Below are 20,484 nucleotides of genomic sequence, written 5' to 3'. Positions count from 1 at the left end.
GAGGTGTCCAAATGGCAACTTGTAGCTGAATTGTGTTTGTCCTATGCAGTGTTGACAACTTGTTAAGATTAATTGCCAGCTTTTACAAACTGAAGATTTCACATAAAAATCTAGATTTCAGGCTTCTCTCTGAAAACTCTATCTGACAACACTGGGTCCCTTTTCCCACATGGCTGACTCTCAGCTGGAGCTGAGCAGTGACCAGATGGGTGGTTAGTCTCCATCCATCCTCTGTTCTCCCTGCCCATTTAGCTCATTTACATTATCCACGTGGCCTTTACAGCCATTTGAATGTGTGATCTCCGGATTAAACCATCTCTAAGGATAATTCAAATATTTAATATGATCATATGAATCATAGTATGTCATCATTAAAAGAAGAAAATATGCATGTGCAAACACACACACACACACACACACACACACACACACACACACACAGCCAGCCAGGAAGCCAGCCTCTGAGAATGAGGCTGAACCATGATTGGAACTTCAAATAGCTATTGGAACTTGTAATATTTGAAAAAGGAGAGAGGAAACACCTGTGTTATATGTTGATCAAGCAGCCAATATCTTCCTTCTTTCTTTGTGGGTGCTAGAGTCCCTCCAGCCCTGGGCCATGCCATGACTGCTCTCCTTATTTTCTGCCTCGTCTTCCCTTCCTTGTTCCTGTCTACTCATTAACCTGGCCTCATTTTCCTTGGTCTCCAGATTGCTTTATGGACATCGTGGTTGGGTTTGACATTTCCACTCAACTGCCGGGGGCGCAGTTGTTCGAGGACCACCCCCGGCTGGAATCATACCTCCCAGGCATCTTAGAGGACATGACCTCCATCAGGGGGGTAAGCTGTGGGGCAGGCGCAGAGGTGCAGATGAACGTGGCCTTCAAGGTGAACGATGATGGAGAATTCCCTACTGAGTTCCAAATCTACCAGAAAGCAATATTTGACAGGCTGCTGCAGGTCACCGTTAATGGGCCAACTCATCTGAATGCACAGTTCTTGCGGTCTCTGTGGAATATGTTTAAGAAGGAATCTACATCCCAAGGACAGGTACTCACGTCACAGTCTCTCTCCCATCTCCGTGTTCTTTTGTTTGTTTCTTCCTCCCCAGTTATATGTTTCATTTTCACATCATCCCATTTTCTGCTTTCCTCTTTCTCTAGGTGCTGCTCATCTTTTCAGATGGTCTTGGGGGTGAAAGCAAGATAATGCTTGAAAATCAATCAGACAGGCTCAGAGAAGCAGGTACTGAGTTGTGAATTTAAGTGGTGAAGCACAGAAGGTACTAAACAAGTCCCTACTTACTCAGGTGCCAAAGATCTTGGGATCTGTCTGGCCACTAGTAACAGATGCTGTTGGTGCCTCCCCAGAACCCCTAGACCTGCACACTGATCCCCCAGGGGCTGCAAATGCCATGACCAAGTGCTTACACCTGTGACCTACAGTCATGAGTCCTTGACTGACCTGAACCCTTACCTGACCCTTGGACCAGGGGTGGGTTTATACCATGTGCCACATAGAAATGGAAGGGGGGGGCATCGATATAGGGATACAAAAACCCAGCACCTTTGCCTCCAGTGGGTCAACTGTGATACAGTTTATACCCCAGAGTCCTTCAGGAATCAGATTAAGGTGAAGCCCTTACTGACACACATCTTTGCTTACAACTTCCCCTTCTTTCTCCCCCTTAATAAACTAGATACACACAAATTCTTCCGTTAGATCCTGCTTCCAGGGCACCTGACCTAGGACACTCCTTACTGTTTCTGATTATCCATGTGAAGGACAGACACACGGATCTTGAAAAGCACTTCTTACTATCCATGTCATAGTTTCAGACTGAGCTGGAAGCTAAATGCAGAAATTGAGAGTCATATGCAGTGACAGGAGGGTCCACTGATCATTAGACGGGATGCATTGTTTGAGACTTCTGGGCGTAGACCCACGCTGGCTTCTGGGGTTTAGGTTCTGTGGGCAACCTCCCTGGAGGCCACAAAGTCTCCTGCATGATTGCTGGGTTATGTCACCCTCCTTTCCCACTGTTCTGGGCACATCAGTTTCCTTAGTACAGCTTCTGGCACTTTGCAGGGTCCCACCCCCGCTCCCCACTCCCGCCTTCCTTCACTCCCCACATTTAGTACCCCAGGCACTCAGAGCCACCTGCTTCTTCCTCCAGTACACCTCATGGCTCAGTCCTCCCTATCCTGGCATACACTTTTCTTCTACATAAAACTCTCCCCCATCTCAGCTCCTCCCCAGTCCTTCTCTCCACCTTCAGTCTCTGGTTCTCTTCCTTGACCAGCTTCCATTCGTCCTTCAGGCTCAGCTTAGACATCAGTTCTTGGCGGATACCTTCCATGACTTTCCAGGGCTGAGTTAGGAGTTTCTCCTTTAGGCTTTCAAAGCATGCTGCCATTCTGTCTCAGGACACTTATCACTTCTCAGGGCAACTATCTGATCCCTGTCTTCCTTCTCTGTTGGACTGTATGTACTTCTCTGCAGGGACAGAGTGTGCCTGTTCTATTCATCGTGTATCCCTGATACAATGATTGATACACAATAGGCTCCTAATAAACAAAGATTTGTTTAATGAAAGGATAGACAGAGTAAATGGACTAGTGAATGAATTAACAAGTGAGTGGATGAATGAATGAATGAATGAATGAAATCTGGTTATGGCCAACACTTCACCCTGAGCTTTCCTCAGGCTCTCAGGGCCCGAGCCCCCAGGGGTGTTTGGCTGTGGAGATGACTTTGAGAACTATTTTTTTTTAATGTTTATTTATTTTTGAGAGAGAGAAAGAGAGAGAGAGGGAGAGAGAGGAGGAAGAGGGGCAGAGAGAAAGAGAATCCCAAGCAGGATCTGTTCTGTCACCACAGAACCCAATGTGGGTCTCGATCTCACAAACTGTGAAATCATGACCTGAGCTGAAATCAAGAGTCGGACATTCAACCAAAGGGGCCACCCAGGTGCTCTGAGAACTACTGTTAATTTAAAAATTCAGAAAAACTCTGAAGCTGAACAATTCCCTTTCTTATAAATTGCTTTTAAATGCCCAAGAATTGCATCAAAACTTGGTGGTGAGGCATTAAACACAGTTTTCTGCTAGTGTTTTTCTGTCAGATTTGTACATAGTTGCTCTTGGAATACTTTTTCTCTGGGGATTTCTTACTGAGGCCTGAGCAAGCAAGCAAAGTTGTTGGGTTCCTCATACATCAAGAGGCCTGCTTCTTCTTAATGTTTCCGTTTCCCCTTTTTGATTCTCTGAACACCGTTCACCAAGTAGAAATAGGATGGGCTTTTCCTCTTTTTTAACGTGCAACCCCTTTTGTTTTGAATCTGTCATGTTTACTGACCAGGACTCGATGCACTTCTGGTGGTCTCCCTAAACACGACTGCCCACGATGAGTTTTCCAGCTTTGAATTTGGGAAGGGATTTGATTACAGGACTCATCTGACCATTGGAACAAGAGAACTGGGCAAGATGCTATCACAGTACCTGGTGAGTTGTGGAACAGACACGCAGTTACTCAAAAGGCCATCAGAACGAAACGGGAATTTTGATGAGCATTTCCAGAGAGTGCCTTGCTTACCCCATTACACTCAGCGCATGGTCTTTAGTATGTGAAAAAGTGTGAAAGACCTGAGCCGCATATTCTTTTTTAAATTTTTAATGTTTATTTACCCTTGAGAGAGAGGCAGAGCATGAGCAGGGGAGGGGCAGAGAAAGACAGAGACACAGAATCCGAAGCAGGCTCCAGGCCCTGAGCTGTCACCACAGCAGGGCCCAACGTGGGGCTGGAACTCACCAACCATGAGATCATGACCCCAGCCAAAGTTGGACGCTCAACTGACTGAGCCACCCAGGTGCCCTGTAAGCCGCGTATGTTTGGTTTTGTGTGTCCTTCCGCCCTTATCATCTCACCAAATGAATGCACAGGGAACTAAAAAACCAACTAGCCCCTCATTAAATAAAAAATCACCCAGCAGTTTATGCTGCAGAAATCCTCAGAAAAGAGGAGTCTGTCAACTAGGAGCCAGCCAGTCATGTGCAAACTCAGCCTGTGGTCCTCTGTGGGGCAGTCGCCCTTTCTATAGAGAGGTCATTTCCTGGGAGAGGGTATCATGCGTCACAGTTGCTAGCCCAGTGCCCTGTCTTCAGTATTAAGTCAAAAAGCACCTCTGATCCTCCGCAGCCCCCCCCCCCAAAGAGAAAAGATGGCCGTGTAGTTGGTGCGTTATGATCTGCGTGAATATAGTTCTTAACGTTGTGACGTTCCTGACAATTCTTGCTCTCTTGTTTGCTTTTTCCAGGGAAACATTGCAGAGAGGACTTGCTGCTGCACATTTTGCAAGTGTTCAGGGAGTGCAGGTCTTCCTGGGATGCCAGGACTGCAGGCCATGAAGGTGCCATTCAGTTGTGCCTTGAGAGGGTGGGTGGGGCTGAGGCCAAGTGGCTGAATGTGCAGACTTCACTGGGTCCTCGTGGAATTGCCTCGGGCATTTAGTTCACTGTGTCTTCTTTGGGTATTTCCTGTGACTCCTGTGGTGTAGGAGCCAGTTCAGAGGGGCTCACTTTTGAATACTGCTGTGAAGAATAACTCCCGTTTTCCTTATATATCCCTCATGATGTTGCTCCTCGGTTTTGCAATTTTTTTTAATAAAATTTTTTTAACATTTATTTACTGTTGAGAGACAGAGACAGAGCATGAGCAGGGGAGGAGCAGAGAGAGAAGGAGGCACAGACTCTGAAGCAGGCTCCAGGCTCCGAGCTGTCAAGGACAGAGCCTGACACAGGGCTGAAACTCAGGGCCCACGAATCGTGAGATCATGACCTGAGCTGAAGTCAGGCGCTTAACCGACTCAGCCACCCAGGCGCCCCCTCGGTTTTGCGATTTGTACTTTTGCACCTGCTTTCAACAGTTTGGAGGGTGCAAGAGGTGTTAGAAACAGTGGGGAAAGTTGTCCTTCATCGGCGGTGAATGAAACTGAGCTGCAAAGAGAGCAAAGCATTGCAGATTAATAGGCTTTTTAAAAATGCAGTATACAAGATCAATTACACAGCGATAGCTTAAATAAATATGGTCTCTTCATTCATGGAGTGCTCTAAGGTGATGAGAATGAATGAGCTACAGGTATATACGACAACATGAATAGGTGTTACAAACACTCTAGTAGCCAAAAAAAGAAAAAAAGTAAAACGTAGAAGAATACATATAGTCTGGTTCCATTTATAAAAAGTCTGAAAGCAGGCAACACTAACCTATCAAGTATGTCTGGGGGTAAGTCAGGACCTGTGTTACTGGGTGAGGAAAGCAAACCTCAGTTTAAATCTTTGCCACAAATAGGCCACAAGGCAGTGAAAGCACACGTGGCAGAGGGAGAGATGATCACAAGGGATATGTAGCCTTGTTGTCAGGAGGAGTGCTTCTTCCCTGAGCTCTCAGAAAAGCAGAAGAAAATGCTGTCTTTGGAAAGTGACCAGTTTGCCTGCTGGGAGAGTTACGGTGGCCACAGCTGCCGGCCATGCAGCCTCAGGTGCGGACTGACCCGGATGCCCTGACCTGCAACGTGGAATCCACAGGTCACCTTCCTGTAGAGGTCAGAGGTTGTCAGACTCTCCCCAGACTCACAGCCACCCCTGCCTGCGCTGTGAGCGAGCTGAAGGGAGGGACTTGTCTATAACGCCTAACGATTTCACAAGTTCGAATTGGAGGAAGCCAGCTGAAGTGCATTTTCTCTCTTCCCTCCCAGGGCTCTCCGGGTATAAAAGGCAGCAGAGGACATCGGGGAGAGGACGGGGACTCTGTAAGTTCTTCTGACCCTCTCCCACGACATGAGCAGTGATTTTCTTTTGCATGGAAAGCCTTATGTTCCTACAGAAGGGGTTTTCTGGTGGTTTTGGAGGAAGATAGGTTGTTTCCCCCTCCTTTTACTTGTCTGGGTCATGAGTACTTGCCAAATGTACTTTTGGGGGGAAGGAGGAAGCAGACTTACCTACACGTTGCCTGGCATGTTTTTATCAGTGGCAGGGAGCCGGGCATGCTCCGGTCCCCCCACATCCCCCTGCAGGGTGAAGCAAGGCTATCTTGAGGGGCTGCCTTTGGACCCAGAGTTCAGCGTTTAGTACATGGAGAGGCTCGGCTTTGTGGTTACGTGGTACACAGAAGTTTTCTAATCTCAATCTTTGACCCTCAAACTGGAAATCTCACTAGATTCATCAATCAAATTGGGAGAATAGATTTGGAGGAACTGAAACACTTGGGTGGCTCCGTTTGGGGCAGGGAAAGTTCAGGAAGCATCCAGCCTGCACCTCCATCTCCTTAGCTGCAAGCTAGCTCTTCGTCTGGGCGGCAAGTTATGATGAAAAGCACAGGCTGTGTAGTCAGACAGCCAAGGGATGACCTGGACCAGAGACCTTGGCAGGACACTTAACTTCCTGACCCCCAGTCTGCCGATCTGTAAAACATTTATACATTCCTCTGACTCTAGTGCTATCCTAGTTTACACAATGACCACCGAGGGGAGAGTTCTAACTCACCTACCACGTAGCTGCAGAGGGGTCTCGGAGCCCACCCAGGCAGCACTGAGGGCTTTGACCAGGTGTCTGGCCTTGAGCCCTCATCTGGCTGACCGTCTAGTCAATGGGAAGCTGCAGTGTTTTGGTAGCTCTCGCGACCTTTGGCCACAAGTGAGGCCTCCTGCTTTCCTGGGAGTAATCTTCAGAATGAAGAAAGCAAAGCAGGAAGAAGGAAAATCCCTTCTCCCATCACCTCTCAGGAAGGGAAGAACCAAGCTCATTGCTAAACAATTAGTTATCCAAACAGCAAACCGTCAGCATCCACCCTGCACCCAGATTTGAGCCAGGCACCAGGGACACAACTGGGGAAAGAGATAGCTGGGGGCTCCTGCCCTCAAGGAGCACAACATTGCTTTTCCCTCGAGATTCATTTTACGCCGGCATTTACCTGTGTTTAAATATTTCCCGGGAGAACCAGGATTGCTAGGAGATGCGTACATCATTGACCTTGAACACTTTTCCCCCCCGAGCGGATGATCTGACTCAGGCTCTTTCACCTGGGGGTCATTTCCGTGAACACGAGCATTCCCCATCTCCCAGCACTTGTGGTAGTGGCCCCTCCCTCCCTTCAGCTCCTTGGACTCAGCCCCAGTCCCCTGGGACTGGCTTGCTTCAGTACTGACTTTTCCCGCAGCAGTGGGGCCTTGGGCACAATTTCAGGGCCAACGCGTATTACTGGAGTATTTGAAAGGTGGCTGGAAAGTAGATTGACTTCCAAACCTTTGTGCTGTCTGATGAGATGGTAAAACATCCAGGCTCATCCCGCACTTCTGTGTGATCTTGGGTCTGCAAGGAAGCCCTGCAGGTTGGCACGGAAGACGCTGGAATAGAGGGGGAAAACCAGAGTTAAATGAACACATTTGTGGAAAGATTTGCTCTGTCTGAAGCTCAGAGTCCTCCTGTTGCTCTAGCTTCTCTCTTAAAAAGTAAACTGCTGGCAGCATCTGACAGACGAGTCACTTTGGATACCTGTTTGGGTACCTTTTCTTAGGGAAGACGAGGAGAAATTGGACCCACAGGAGATAAAGGGATTGCAGGATGTCCAGGGGAGCACGGCCAAAAGGTAAGCCCTGCTGGAAATGTGATCTTGAATTCCCTACAACAGCCTCTTGCCTCTTTCCTCCCTCCCTCCCTCCTTTTCTCTCTTCCATCCCCCCATGCCCCGCCCCTTTCCCTTTCTCCAATTACATGTTAGTGTCCTCCCCTTCAGACTAATTCTACTTCTTAGAAACCTCAATGAGTTTTGAGCCCACCTCAAAACATAGGTGGTGTTCAATCCCACCTATATAACCTCTGTGATTGTAGAACCAGAAGCCACTAAAGAACAACACAATCACCCTCTTTAGGGAGGCAGCCACATCCCGCCCCAACAGGGTGTGAATCCACCTTCTGACTATCTTTGATGTGTCAGTGAGAGATATTTCATCTTTTACAGGGAGCCAAAGGATATTCTGGATTCAAGGTACTGTAGTGTCTTCTCAGTCGAATTTGATTTCCTGGCGGGATTAGTTTCCCAGGAAGCATGTGGCCGAGCTCCCCTCTGACCCGATTGTGCTCCTTGTTGTCCCTCAGGGAGAAAAAGGAGACGATGGGTTTAACGGACTGGATGGGGAGGAGGTAAGCCATCTTTCAAGTACTGTAACATTGTCATGAGGTTGACGTATTGCTCTTTAAATGGGGATTTTGTTTTCCTTGTTTTCTTTTAGGGCTTTCATGGGTTACCTGGGACAAAAGGAGAAAAAGGCGATCCAGGATCCCAGGTAAATCTTCAATAAATCAAAGGAGAATTTGGTGATGGAGATAGTCTTAACTGCTGTGTGCCAGTGCTTAGAAGGGACAAAATTGAGAGCTGACTTGACCACACAATGAAGGCCTGTTACTACTGAATAAATGCTGCCTTCCCATTTGGGAATCTTCAAGAATTCCATTGAGGGATTCAAAGCGTGCAAGGTTCTTCATTTGGTGTCTTCCACAAAAGTCTGAAAATGATTGTTTTTGCCTCCCAGTAGCTTCCTTGTTTGCATCAGAAAAAAAAAAAAAAACATAAAAATCAAGAGAAAGATACAGAATTATTTTGGTGACCTTGGTGTAGTAAATCACGGTGAAACTTTTTTTATCTTAAATTCATTTCAATACTGATTAATATATGCCGGTTGGTTCCAAACAGCTCTGCTTATATGTTCTGATCCATTTATTTATGCAATATTTTTGAATATCTGGCATGTGCCGAACACCGAGTTATATGCTGATGATTCAGAGACAAACCACACTGACCTTGTCCTCAAGGATCCCCAGACGTAGAAAGACAGACATATTAATTGCTAATGACAGTGCAGAATGTGATTGAGGCCATGTAGACAACTACGTGAGAGCCCAGAGAAGGGCACCTAACTCAGCCCTAACTCAGGTGGGGAGGGAGTTCAGAAAGTCTTTCTGGAGGAAATGATCCCTGAGCTGAAGATGATAGGAATTAGCAAGGCATGGAGAAAGGCCATTCTAGACAGAAGGAACAGCATAAGCAAAGACACGGAGGCTCGAGAGCACTGCAGATTGAGCATTAGAGTACAGGTAGAGGGAGGTGAGGTTCCAGCGGTGGCCGGAAGAGATTGGGAAGACGCCGGGGAGCCATGTTGAGGAGTTAGGCTTTTAACGTTAGGAGATTGGGAACCTTTAAAAGATTTTAAGTACGGGCGCCACAACTGAATTTGCGTGTTGAACATACTACTTGTCGGTGGTGTGGAGACTGTGTCAGAGATGACATAGGTGCAAGGCAAAGATGAGAGGATCTGGAACAACCGAGGGGAGAAGTGACAAAGCCTTCAAGTAAAGCAACGTCAGTGAGAACAGACACATGACGTACTAATACTAAGGACGTGGCAGGGCCCGGGCCGGAATGAGCAGTGGGGTGCAGGATTTACGGACGTACTCCTTCTCAGAGCTCTGCCAAATGTGTCTCCCTAAATACTGCACCCCAGGTGACTTGTTTCTCTCACCCTAGTTCTGGCTCCGGCACAGATCTCTAGATCTAGGTGACCAGAGAAGCAGGAAATGAGGAGTCATTCAGAATGCCTGGAACGGTACTGGCTTGGGCAAGCTCAGTTGGGAACACTTGAGTCTGAGTTGTCAACTGGAGCATTTCCTGTGGAGGTTTCCAGTGAGCAACTGCATTATAAATGTCAGAGGTTCCTAGACTGGCTGGGATGTCCAGTACAATCCCCACTAGCAATATATGACATTTAAATTCAAATTGGTGAAAGTGAAAACTCCCGCCCTTCAGTTGTACTAGCCACATTCCATGTGCTCAATAGCCACATATGGCTAGTGGTTACCATCTTAGACAACTCAGAGAATATTTCTATTAGGGCAGAAAGTTCTTTGGCGTAGCGCTATGCTAGATCACGAGAGTTTTCCCATTGCTCAGCGTCACTCTAGATAATCCTGACTAGCGATCATCTTGACCTTTTAACACTGAACTGAGTATCGCTTGAGAAGGCTGAGGAAACTGGCTGGGATAAAGGAACATGGATCATTTTGTCTGATTGACTTTCTTGCCGCCAAAACCACACGCTTGACTCTTTAACACCATTCTGAAACCCTCCTACAAGCTAACTCAGAAGCTCATTTTATTTTTTTTTAGGGCAGCCCAGGTTCCAGAGGCCCCCCTGGGAGATATGGGGAGAAGGGCTTCCCAGGAGATCCTGTAAGTTACTAGGGTCTGGTTGGCTCTGAATTATGTAGTTGCTCTAAGCTCCTATCTCCTCTCCCTTGTGTCTCCCACTAACCTCTAGGTGAAGGCTTGTCTCCTTGTCTTGGGAGCAGGGGTAGTAGGTATTGTCCAAGACTTATCTGCTTGGGAAAAATCTGTCCACATCTGATTTTAGCTGATTATATTGAAAATTTCGGGGCACCTGGGTGAGTTAAGTTACCCAGGCACCTGGGTGAGTCAGTTAAGTGTCCGGCTTTGGCTCAGGTCACGATCTCACAGTTTGTGAGTTTGAGCCCCACGTTGGCCCTGCTGCTATCAGCCTGTCAGCACAAAGCCCCGCATCAGATCCTCTGTCCTCCTCTCACTCTGCTCCTCCCCCGCTTGTGCTCTCTCTTTTCAAAAAGTAATTAAAATTAAAAAAAAAAAAAAATTGGAGCTGGGAGCTCAGGTTCCATCTCAATCATCCTTATTGTTATATAGAGACTTCCAAAGTCCTTTTCGGGAGACGTTTCCACAGTTCTGCTTCTTGGGCTTATAATCTTACAGACTCCCTATTTGCAGACTCAGTTACAAGGGAATCTTATTACACCTCTAAGGGGGTACCATAAGCATGTTCAGCCATCAGTGAAGCTGCCGATACAGAGAAGAGATCATTGCCATGGCTTTGGCAAACACTCTTATCACTTTGTTGATCACCAAACCCTCTTCAAACTTGGGGAAATATTATTGTATTTTTTCTCAAAAGTCGATGAATTTCAAATATGGAGAATTTTCTGTCACCCCTTCTCACTTAACCCAAATTAGCTTAATACATGAACATTGTACCATTGTATTTGAAAAAAAAAAGCTGATATTCCTTGGTTCTAAAATACTTTTTATATCTTCCTCTAGGGTAATCCAGGACGCAACAGTAACATCAAAGGACAGAAGGGCTCCAAAGGAGAACAAGGAAGACAAGTAATTGGTTCTGTTTTACGTACAGAGAACCTATAGACCTATTTACATATATATGAATGATTAATTCTGTTACTGAATGGAGGCTTTCATGAAGTCTTAATTATTTAATAAAATATGTAACCCTTCTATAATTGAATAACAGCCCCGAGTTCACATTTAAAACAGCATTATTTTCTGAAAACAGGACACATATGTAGTAGGTTATACTTTTATGGGTTAAATTATTAAGTTTCTGGCAGGTGACATTATTGTAATGGGAAACTGATAGTTAGCAGTGCACGTTACTACACCATTTTCCTCATTAACAGATATATACCCAATAGTGTTAACATGCAGAAGATTCTAGCATGACACATTTGCTCTGCTGTTTTAATAGTGAGTGAGGTTTTTATGCTGATGTAATTAGTCAGAATATATTGCCTTATGATCTTGGGGGAACAATTGTATTTCTAGGGTAGAACTGGACAGAAAGGGACTCCAGGTGATCCTAATTCCAGAGGAATAAGGGTAAGTTTTTCCTTGAACATTTATTTCCCCTCCTTATCATCTGACGATGCCATAAAGGTTTTCACAATATTTGCCCCTGCAGAGTTGGCTGGCCCAGGGCTGATCCATTGTCACTATTGTCATTTGGGGCTAGATGGTGTGAGGGGCTGTCATGTACATTCGAGGAGGTCTAAGAGCATCCCTGTTCTCTACCCACTAGATGTCAGTAGCACTCACTCCCCCCAAGTTGTGGCAGACAAAAAACATCTGCAGATTTTGCCAAATGTCTGGGATGAGGGGGAGTGGGGAGTGAGAGCAGGGGGCAAAATTGCTCCTAGATGAGAACCTCTGTGACAGTCTGCCTTCCTCTTTCTGCCTTCCAGAAGCTTTTGAATGTCTTTGGAGAGAGTCAATGCTTTAACATGAAAGTTCTCCTCCGGTAGCTTAGCATCTCTGAACTTCTATAAGAATATGAATTGGGTAAACCCACTCTCTTTATCTTCAGATGTCGCCAATGGGAAAGAAGAATCACAGATAAATTCTTGAATGAACCAAAACACCGGTGACTAGGAACAAGCCTCTGGCAACTTCGAGAGCCTAGGGCAACTTTATAGCATCCCATGTGATGCCAGGCCTAAAACAGGAATACTGGATATCCCCTTCTTTTTATGGAACAACTAAGAAATCGCTTTTCTTTTTGTGCATTACTAAAGTGGGAGATGATATTTATAATGTGTTAGAAATCCTTTTGTCATGCACTCAGAATGGAGATCATAAAAAGACAATAACGCACAGTCTCCTAGATTGGACCCTGCACCTTGTTTGATCGAGAAGTGAAAATACTTGGCCTTCTTTTCTGTTGCAGACCTGGAGTCTTCTCATCACTTTGAAGGCCATGGCCGATTGCCTTTTTCTCTGATCTAGATAGTGGAGAAATGTGTTGTAATTCCTCTTGCCTTTGTTTATCTTGAATCATAGTTATTAAGGGATAGGATCTACAGTCAGTTGGCTTAGGCTTCCTGGTGCTTCTGGTAAAAATTCTCTGGGACCTTGCCCTCTTCTCCACACAAGAGAATCAAAATTAACCAGAGGAATCCAGGGAACAGCAACATATACTACATGCAATAAATTTAAAAAAATTTTTTTAAATGTTTATTTATTTTTGAGAGACAGAGCACAAGTGGGGGAGGGGCAGAGAGAGAGGGAGAGCCAGAATCCGAAGCAGACCCCAGGCTCTGAGCTGTCAACACAGAGCCCAACATGGGGCTCGAACCCACAAGCTGTGAGATCATGACCTGCGGATGCTCAACCGACTGAGCCACCCAGGCACCCCTACATGCAATAAATTTTAAAGATAAATATATATTTTTCTTGGTTTAAGAGAAAATACACTTAGTTTGAAATAGCTTTATAACTATCCCCCTCAATCAAATACTTTTGAAAAGAGATGCTAGGAATGGGGCTGGGGATTACTACTTGGACAAACCAGCCAGTGACTCTAAATCACTTCAGAGACAGGAGGCTCTCACCCGCCCTCTCCTATCTTCACCCATTTTCCTGCCCAGCTCCTCCTTTGTAACCTCTCTTCTCCTGAACTGAACAAGGCTATGTGAATATAGAACAACATTAAGCTTTTCTACCTCTTCCCCAACTTTTCCAGTGAAGGCAAGAATTCTCTCTGAGGGTCAGAGGATCTTAAGTAGATAACAGATTCTAAGAACACAAGCAAACCTAAGACATGGCCGCCTGCGGGACAGAATTCCAACTTATGCAAGTTGATTGTACCGGCTGTTGCCAAGACGGGGGCTTGATATTCTGAGAACCAGAGCACTAGAATCGACAGTCCAGGTCCCTTGTTTTTGGCCTGTCACACACAGATGCTTATACGGGCACCTGGGTGACTCAGCCAGTTGAGAGTTGGACTCTGGCTTGGGTCATGATCTCACAGTTTGTGAGTTGGAGCCCCACGTGGGGCTTGCGGCTGTCAGTGCAGAGCCCATTTTGGATCCTCTGTCTCCCTCTCTCTCTGCCCCTGCCCCACTCGCACTGTCTCTCAAAGATAAGCTAACATTAAAAAAAACACACAACTGCTTTTAAATAATAGTATTTCTACTTCTGTAGCATTTATTTTATGTCACGTCCTGATCAAATCACTTTCAAATACTAATTCATTAAATCCTTATAACAAGCCTACTAGGTAGATATTATTATTTATATCCATTTTGCAGATGAGAATAACAAGGACCCTTGGAACACTTGCCCAGGATCAGGATAGGTAGCAAGTGGCAGAACTGGGGTTTGAACCCAGACTGTCTCACACCAGAGTCTGCAGTCCCGACCTCCTGGCTAAGGCTTACTGAGCAATTGCTCTGTGCCACACAAGCTTCAAAGGGCAGCCTTGAGCTCAGGAGTACCTGACTTCTAAAGGCACACCCTAACCATTGTGCAATATTGTCTGCATGTAGTTCAAAAGTTCTTTTATCCTTTTAATGGAGACATCCCAGGATAGTAGTGGCCTCAACCTTTGTTTGCTGTTTCTTCCCTACTTTCATTTGTCGGGAGCTCTATTAGTCCCATCAAGGAACAAAGAGCTCACAGGTTACAATGGGTAACTTCTCCCAAAGGGCATTTGCATTTTGAAAGCAGAATACCTGAATCAAGGGGGCAGAACCCCAGGAGAGGAATTCGAATCATTATCCAAAGTGGTAGAGGTGATACTTGGTCAGGTCGTTCGTTCTAAGGAAATTCAGAAGGTAGGCAGTTGAAAGAAAACCGATTCTGAAATAATTTCCATGGCTACCTTTCTGAATGCATGAATAGAATTTTTTTTTTTAAGTATTTGTCTTGTACCTAAAGGAATCATAGTCGTTTATCACAATACAAAGTAGACTGGTGATTGGGATGTTCCATAGCTCTCTCAGAGGGGCAGGGGTGAGGGGGGTGTGAGGGTATAGATTTTATTGCTGCTGTTTAGGGAAAAAGAAGTTAAAATCTGGGGTCTGAGTCCTCTCCTGCCTAGAACACTCTCTGGAGAGGGTGTGACAAAGGCGGACACTTAGGTGGGGAGCCTGAGCTGGTGACATGGAAATCACCACTGGTTAAGTACAAACAGGCCGGTGGCCCGGCCGCTGGACCGCCACGTCATTGGGCAGACCCCGTCGGCCATTTCCTTCTTGTAGAATTCCTTGGAAACAAACCTCAGTGGGCCCACGTGTGAAGCACTGAACCTAACAATTTTTACTCTCCCCTAAGATACATTCAGGGCCTGGGACAGAGAGACAGACAGGACACAGCTTGTTCTCATGTAGGAAGCCTCTGATTAGCAGACAGTACTCTATGGAATTTGCTGAAGAGGGAAGGATAGAAGACAGGTTCTTCAGAATGATTTGATCCTCCAAACAACCTCCTGAATAATTGTCAGACTGGAGCTGGATCTGTAATGACTTTCAGATTGGCTTTCAATCAATCCCCCAAATGTTAGTCTATAATGAAGTGCCCAGCGAGAAAACTTGTCTTTCGAAAGTGCCTTAGGGAAGCCATTTCTGTGAGCTGCTCATTACTTATGTCTGTCAGGGAATGAAACAGGCTGGTTTGCCTCTAAGAACCCTCCACTTGGCTACGTACACACTAACACTTTGCCTTTTCTGTTCCAGGGAAGGGAAGGCCAAAGGGGGCCCCCAGGTGTCCCGGTAAGTACCCTTTACTTCCTGCCCTTCGAGGTAGTTGGTTCCAAGGAGAGTCCTCATGGGCAGATGGCACTGGGAATGAGCAAGAATGTGACAAAGATGTTCTAGGAAGTGTAGAGCAATAGAAATGGCCCCACCCATGGAGGGGAAACAAGGGCCCATCAGCTCAGCTGCCAGGAACTGGACGGGCCTGACCTAAGGCAGAGCCTCCTTCACAGGCACCTCATAGACAAGAGGATCTGTGCGATCCCAAATGTTATATATTTGACTGCCTTTCACAAGCACTGGGAATCAACTGCATGGGAGGGAAATTCCTTACTAGAGTAAGAAACAATCTTGTGTTCATTTTTTAGTATGGAAATGAATAGAATCCTAGGCAAAGTAAGGGGTGAGCCAAGGTTCAGTCAAAGTATTGCCCATGTACTATGTATTACGGTACTAGGTAGTATAAAGAGAAAATCTCTATGGAAACTATGTGGAGACAGTATTAACACTGAAAACTCGTTCATCAGGGGGAGCCGGGAAATCCTGGACTTCCAGGTGCCCAGGGAGCTGACGGATTACAAGGCCCACAGGTATGTTGAAGTAGTCATAAATGCTGATAAATAATGCTGAGTTATTCCAATAGGAAGCCAGTGGGTAGTTCTGTATAAAAATAAATAACTGAGAAATGCTTAATCTGCTCCTGCCCTCCTCCATGGTCCATGTTTCTGGAATTCTACATTTCCCATCATGGGAGAGTGATTGTGCTCCATCAGACCTGCTCCTATTTTGCAGCTCATGAATAGAGAAAATGGCTGCTCTTGTGCTCACCTAGTATTGTATCAGCTTGTTAGTAATAATGAATTATTAGGACCTTACTATTATATTAGTGATCAATGAATTACTATTAATTAGTAACAATTACTAATTAGTAATTAGTAGGTACCTGAGCCCTATCTTTTGCCTTCCAGAGAGTGATCAATGGCTCATGATTCAGACATGAGCCATTTTTTCTTGATCGTATCATTGCTGATATGGGCATCGGAGTCAGGACATCTCTGTCTCTCCTTCATGTTGGGAAGGTGCTGGGGTCATCCCTGGAGAATGGTTTTGTAACACATGGGTATTTAGTTACCTTATGGAGCCTGCTTGAAGCCAGGATTCGTCTGGAAGGTGTGCCTAGACCTAAGACCTTCTCGAGAGTTCATTTTTCTTTTAGGAAGTTTCAGATACTCACGCCAAAGTAGAATTTGGTATTCTCTTGCGGGTTCTGGGGTCCCTGAATCAAACCCCCAGCTAGCAAATCCTTTAGGCTGAGTAACCACGTGACCAGCCCAGATCCATCTCCCCTTTGTAGGGAGAAGGGGGACATTAGGTCAGCTGCTCCAGGGTCCCTTTGATACTCAGGCGGAGAACGACGGCTCATCCAGTGGGTACAACCATTGTACAGCTGGTACCCGGGAGTCGGGAAACATCACCAGCACCTCTAGTTTTTTCTTCCATGCAAGAGATCTATACGAGAACCTTGCATCAGATGCTAATATAGTGGAAAATAGGCTTGAATTCCTCTGGTAGAGCTTCTGCTGCTAAAATGTCCTCTTGGGCCAACTTGAAACAACTTAGCTTTCCGTTTTCCACGTTGACAATGAGGACTCTGGCCCAGGTAACCTGCCCCAACAAAGGAATCCATCTGACCGTTGTTTGCATCTTCGCCCCTTCTTCTAAGGGTTTTATTTCTCCCTTTGGTCTCCTTTTCATTTCCCCCTGTCAGAGGGGGATGAAGGTCTTAGACCCAGGCAGAGATGCCTGGATAAGATCTGTACCACGGAGTCTGGGCCTCCACTCAGTCCCTTTGGTAAGATACGCTTAATCTCACAGTTACAAGGTGACTTGTGGTGTTGGACCAGCGCTTTTCTGTGGACATGTTTCAAAAGCATTAAAGAAGAAAGTACGTTTTCATTGCTTCATGTAATTATACTTCTCGTTACCACATTAGGGGGGAAATGGAATTCCTGGCAGCAAAGGAGAGAAGGGAAGCCCAGGGCACAAAGGACCTCAGGTGAGTGACTCAGGAACGTTGGGAGTCAGTGGTCTCCAATCAGACCATTTTCTCTTACTTCAAAAACATCGTCATACATAGTTTATTTTATATTATCTGCGTTTGGGGTATTTTATTTTTCAATTAGCTTGGGACACATTTGGGACAAAAAGAATTGGCAGCAAATTTTAGCACAGCCCCGAGTCCTTGCACATCACATAAGCCCTCCTCTCTCTCCTTCACTGGGGTTTTACTGGGAGAGCACGGACCCATCGCATCAGCCCCAAGAAAGCATTTGGAAGAGTACAGATCTCGCAGACTTGTGAACATTTCAAAACCTGATTCCCTCTGCTGACTTTTCTAACTTTTAAGAATGTATCTGTGCCACATGTATCTCCACCGACTGTAGATGTTTGAAAATGGACTCTACAAAGATCCCTCGCCACCCAAATTGACTTGATTCCTCAGCTCACCCTCTGAATCTATTTGGTCCCTAGGTTTCTGACAGTGAGTGATAAGAGTGGGGATGGCTGGTGAGGGGATTCCTATGAAAAATGTTCTGAATCTGTTCAGTTCTTCAGCTCCGACAGCGAGAATTCAGAAGGAACACCTGTTTGCCTCCTTATCATGCCGGCATGTTTGTGGAAGACACTTGTGCCCATTTTCAGATTGGGACTGAAACACACTGTGCATAGAGTTCCAGATGCGCGCATGGTGTAATGCTCACGAGGGGCAATGTCTCGTTCTCACAAAATCAGTACATTCCAACCAATGTGCCGCATGTAGAAATAGCATATGTCCTGTCAAGAGCACCCTTTCTGTTTCTCACGAAGGCCCCGGAGGGACTAGTGGTGTCCCCGCAGATGAAGATTTGTGGTCCTCTAAGCCAGACTGTAAGCCGAGTCACCTGCTTTCAGCACAGATGTCTCTCTCCCCTGGGTGGCTGGGTCTCTTGTTAAGCAGGCATCAAGGAGCTGTTGGAAATGACACGAAGAAAAGCGAAACTGATCTAAGGGGCTTTCTAAGAATTGTTGCAACACCCACATACGTGTCTCCCATTTTCGTTCAGGGCTTTCCTGGGCCGATGGGAGCTAAAGGGAGCCTTGGAAATCCCGGACCCGCAGGGAAAAAAGTAAGTGTCATCTCCTATAGATTTAAATACTGAGAAAAAAGTACTGCCCTTCTTTTCTTGATTTCCATATTAATTCCTCGCAGGAGAGGGGCACCCTCAACCCCCCCCCCACCTGCTTTCTGCGATACATTCTTTTGCTTCCACTGAGCAAAGAATTTCTAAATGCTTATCTCTTCCTGACACTGCCCTGTTTCACCAGGAGAGACACTGTGATCTCACGCGTGGTGAAATAACTCTGAAAACTCTCTTCAACTCCCCGATTTCCTGCAGGCATGAATGTATGCATGGGGCAGAGTCCAGAAGGGGGGTGTCCAGACTCAATCTGCTTGTGCATACCATTCTCTCATTCACCCTACTGTCTCTGATGTGGCTCTTTTGGAGACTGTCAGACAGCGGACTGTTGGCCTCTTCAGAATCCCACTCCCTGCTTAACACCTTTAAGCGGCTCCCTGTCCCACGGCCAGCTGTGACTGGCAACTGTGCAGTCACCCTGGGGGCCCAGCTTAGAAGGGCCCCATGCTTGGTTTCATGTCCTGCTGTCACCATCTTGAAAGTCTTAATATTTGAGGATGGGACCTACGCTTTCATTCTGCACCGAGCCCCACAAATTAGGCAGCCAGTCTTAATTTCCCCGTAGCTCTTAGGAAAAGCTCTAGACTTTAAAGTAGCTTGGAAGGCCCCCTGACCCTGTTTAATTCTGAGGCTTCAGAGCTCTTTTCCCTCCCACGTGCCCGCACCAGGCTTCTCAACAATGCCTTTCCTCTACCCCGACCGTGACCACCCTCACCCCTCCTGCAGTTCCTTCTTCCAGTCACACAACTCCGCCCTCAAACCTCACACCCCTGCTCCTGTGCTTCAGGCAGCCCGCCTCCTTAACCCCACCAGATCTATTTATTTATTTAAAGAAATTTTGTTGTAATGTTTCTTTATTTTAGAGAGAGAGAGACAGAGAAAGCTGGGGAGGGGCAGAGAGAGAGGGAGACACAGAATCCAAATCAGGCTCCAGGCTCCGAGCTGTCAGCACAGAGCCTGATGTGGGGCTCGAACTCACAACCGTGAGATCATGACCTGAGCTGAAGTCTGATGTTTAGCTGAAGTCTGAAGTCTGGCCATCCAGGTGCCCCTTATCAAATCCAATTTAGATTCCCCTCCCCTTCACTGGCATGGCATCCTGAGTTTATAATTTTCTGCCTGTCTAATTGTCTCTCTTTCCAACCAGACTATTTTTGCTGAGGCAGGACCACATCTATCATATTCAGTAGTTCATTTTCCAGGACGATAAATACTTGTTGGATGGGCAGACAAATCAGCTAATAAAGCAACTTTCGCTGGAGTAAATTTTCCACTCTTTCCCTTCTCCTTCAGTCCTTCTAGAATACCAGGAAAGCAGTGCTTGGGCTGTGCTGACATTTTCTGCTCGCCTTTGGAAAGATCATTATTGGTTTCCTACACCCCATGCCTTGGCTGAGCACTGAACCCTCACTGAGAGCCTTAAGATTTCCCGTCTCAACCTCCTATAGTGGGAGCCAGTTTGGATTTTACTGACCTGAAGCCCTTTTTGTCTCACTTACTAGGGAGAACATGGAATTCTTGGAGATCCAGGGCCAGTGGGGCCAGCTGGACAGCGAGGAAAACAGGTATGAGCTTTTAGGACCCTTCTCTTTTCGCAGCTCCAAGTGCTTAGTTCTGAGGTAAAGAGAAGGGAACTGAGGCCATCAGCCTAAGCACCTGGAGTATTAAAGGTATTTTAGGACCTCCTAGGAAGATGTGGGGGAATTTCTCCCACCCCCTGCAGCTCTCATTCTATAGCTAGTCTGTCTGTTAAAAGAAGAGAGAACGGCAAGAGAGAAAGGGGGCATGCAGAGGGGATAATGGATAACATTTCAGTATTTTCACAACCAGTACGGCCATGTC

General features: G+C 46.2%; 1 protein-coding gene across 2 annotated transcripts in view; it reads left to right on the top strand.

Annotated features, from left to right (window-relative positions):
- Positions 1-20,484, top strand: part of COL6A5 (collagen type VI alpha 5 chain) — a 92,455-nt gene that overhangs the window by 24,078 nt on the left and 47,893 nt on the right. For both annotated transcript variants that reach the window (XM_049628820.1, XM_049628821.1), the window contains 17 exons: positions 712-1,052; positions 1,166-1,247; positions 3,363-3,505; positions 4,318-4,410; positions 5,758-5,811; positions 7,575-7,646; positions 8,019-8,045; positions 8,156-8,200; positions 8,290-8,343; positions 10,221-10,283; positions 11,181-11,246; positions 11,700-11,753; positions 15,386-15,421; positions 15,931-15,993; positions 17,397-17,459; positions 18,508-18,570; positions 20,145-20,207. In XM_049628820.1, coding sequence (XP_049484777.1) covers positions 712-1,052; positions 1,166-1,247; positions 3,363-3,505; positions 4,318-4,410; positions 5,758-5,811; positions 7,575-7,646; positions 8,019-8,045; positions 8,156-8,200; positions 8,290-8,343; positions 10,221-10,283; positions 11,181-11,246; positions 11,700-11,753; positions 15,386-15,421; positions 15,931-15,993; positions 17,397-17,459; positions 18,508-18,570; positions 20,145-20,207 — 1,382 coding nt within the window. The remainder of the gene's footprint in view (positions 1-711; positions 1,053-1,165; positions 1,248-3,362; positions 3,506-4,317; positions 4,411-5,757; positions 5,812-7,574; positions 7,647-8,018; positions 8,046-8,155; positions 8,201-8,289; positions 8,344-10,220; positions 10,284-11,180; positions 11,247-11,699; positions 11,754-15,385; positions 15,422-15,930; positions 15,994-17,396; positions 17,460-18,507; positions 18,571-20,144; positions 20,208-20,484) is intronic.

The sequence above is a fragment of the Panthera uncia genome, chromosome C2, assembly GCF_023721935.1.
Source record: "Panthera uncia isolate 11264 chromosome C2, Puncia_PCG_1.0, whole genome shotgun sequence".
NCBI lineage: Eukaryota > Metazoa > Chordata > Mammalia > Carnivora > Felidae > Panthera > Panthera uncia.
The sequence above is the reverse complement of the archived record's forward strand: the minus strand, read 5'-3'. Positions and strand labels throughout refer to the sequence as shown.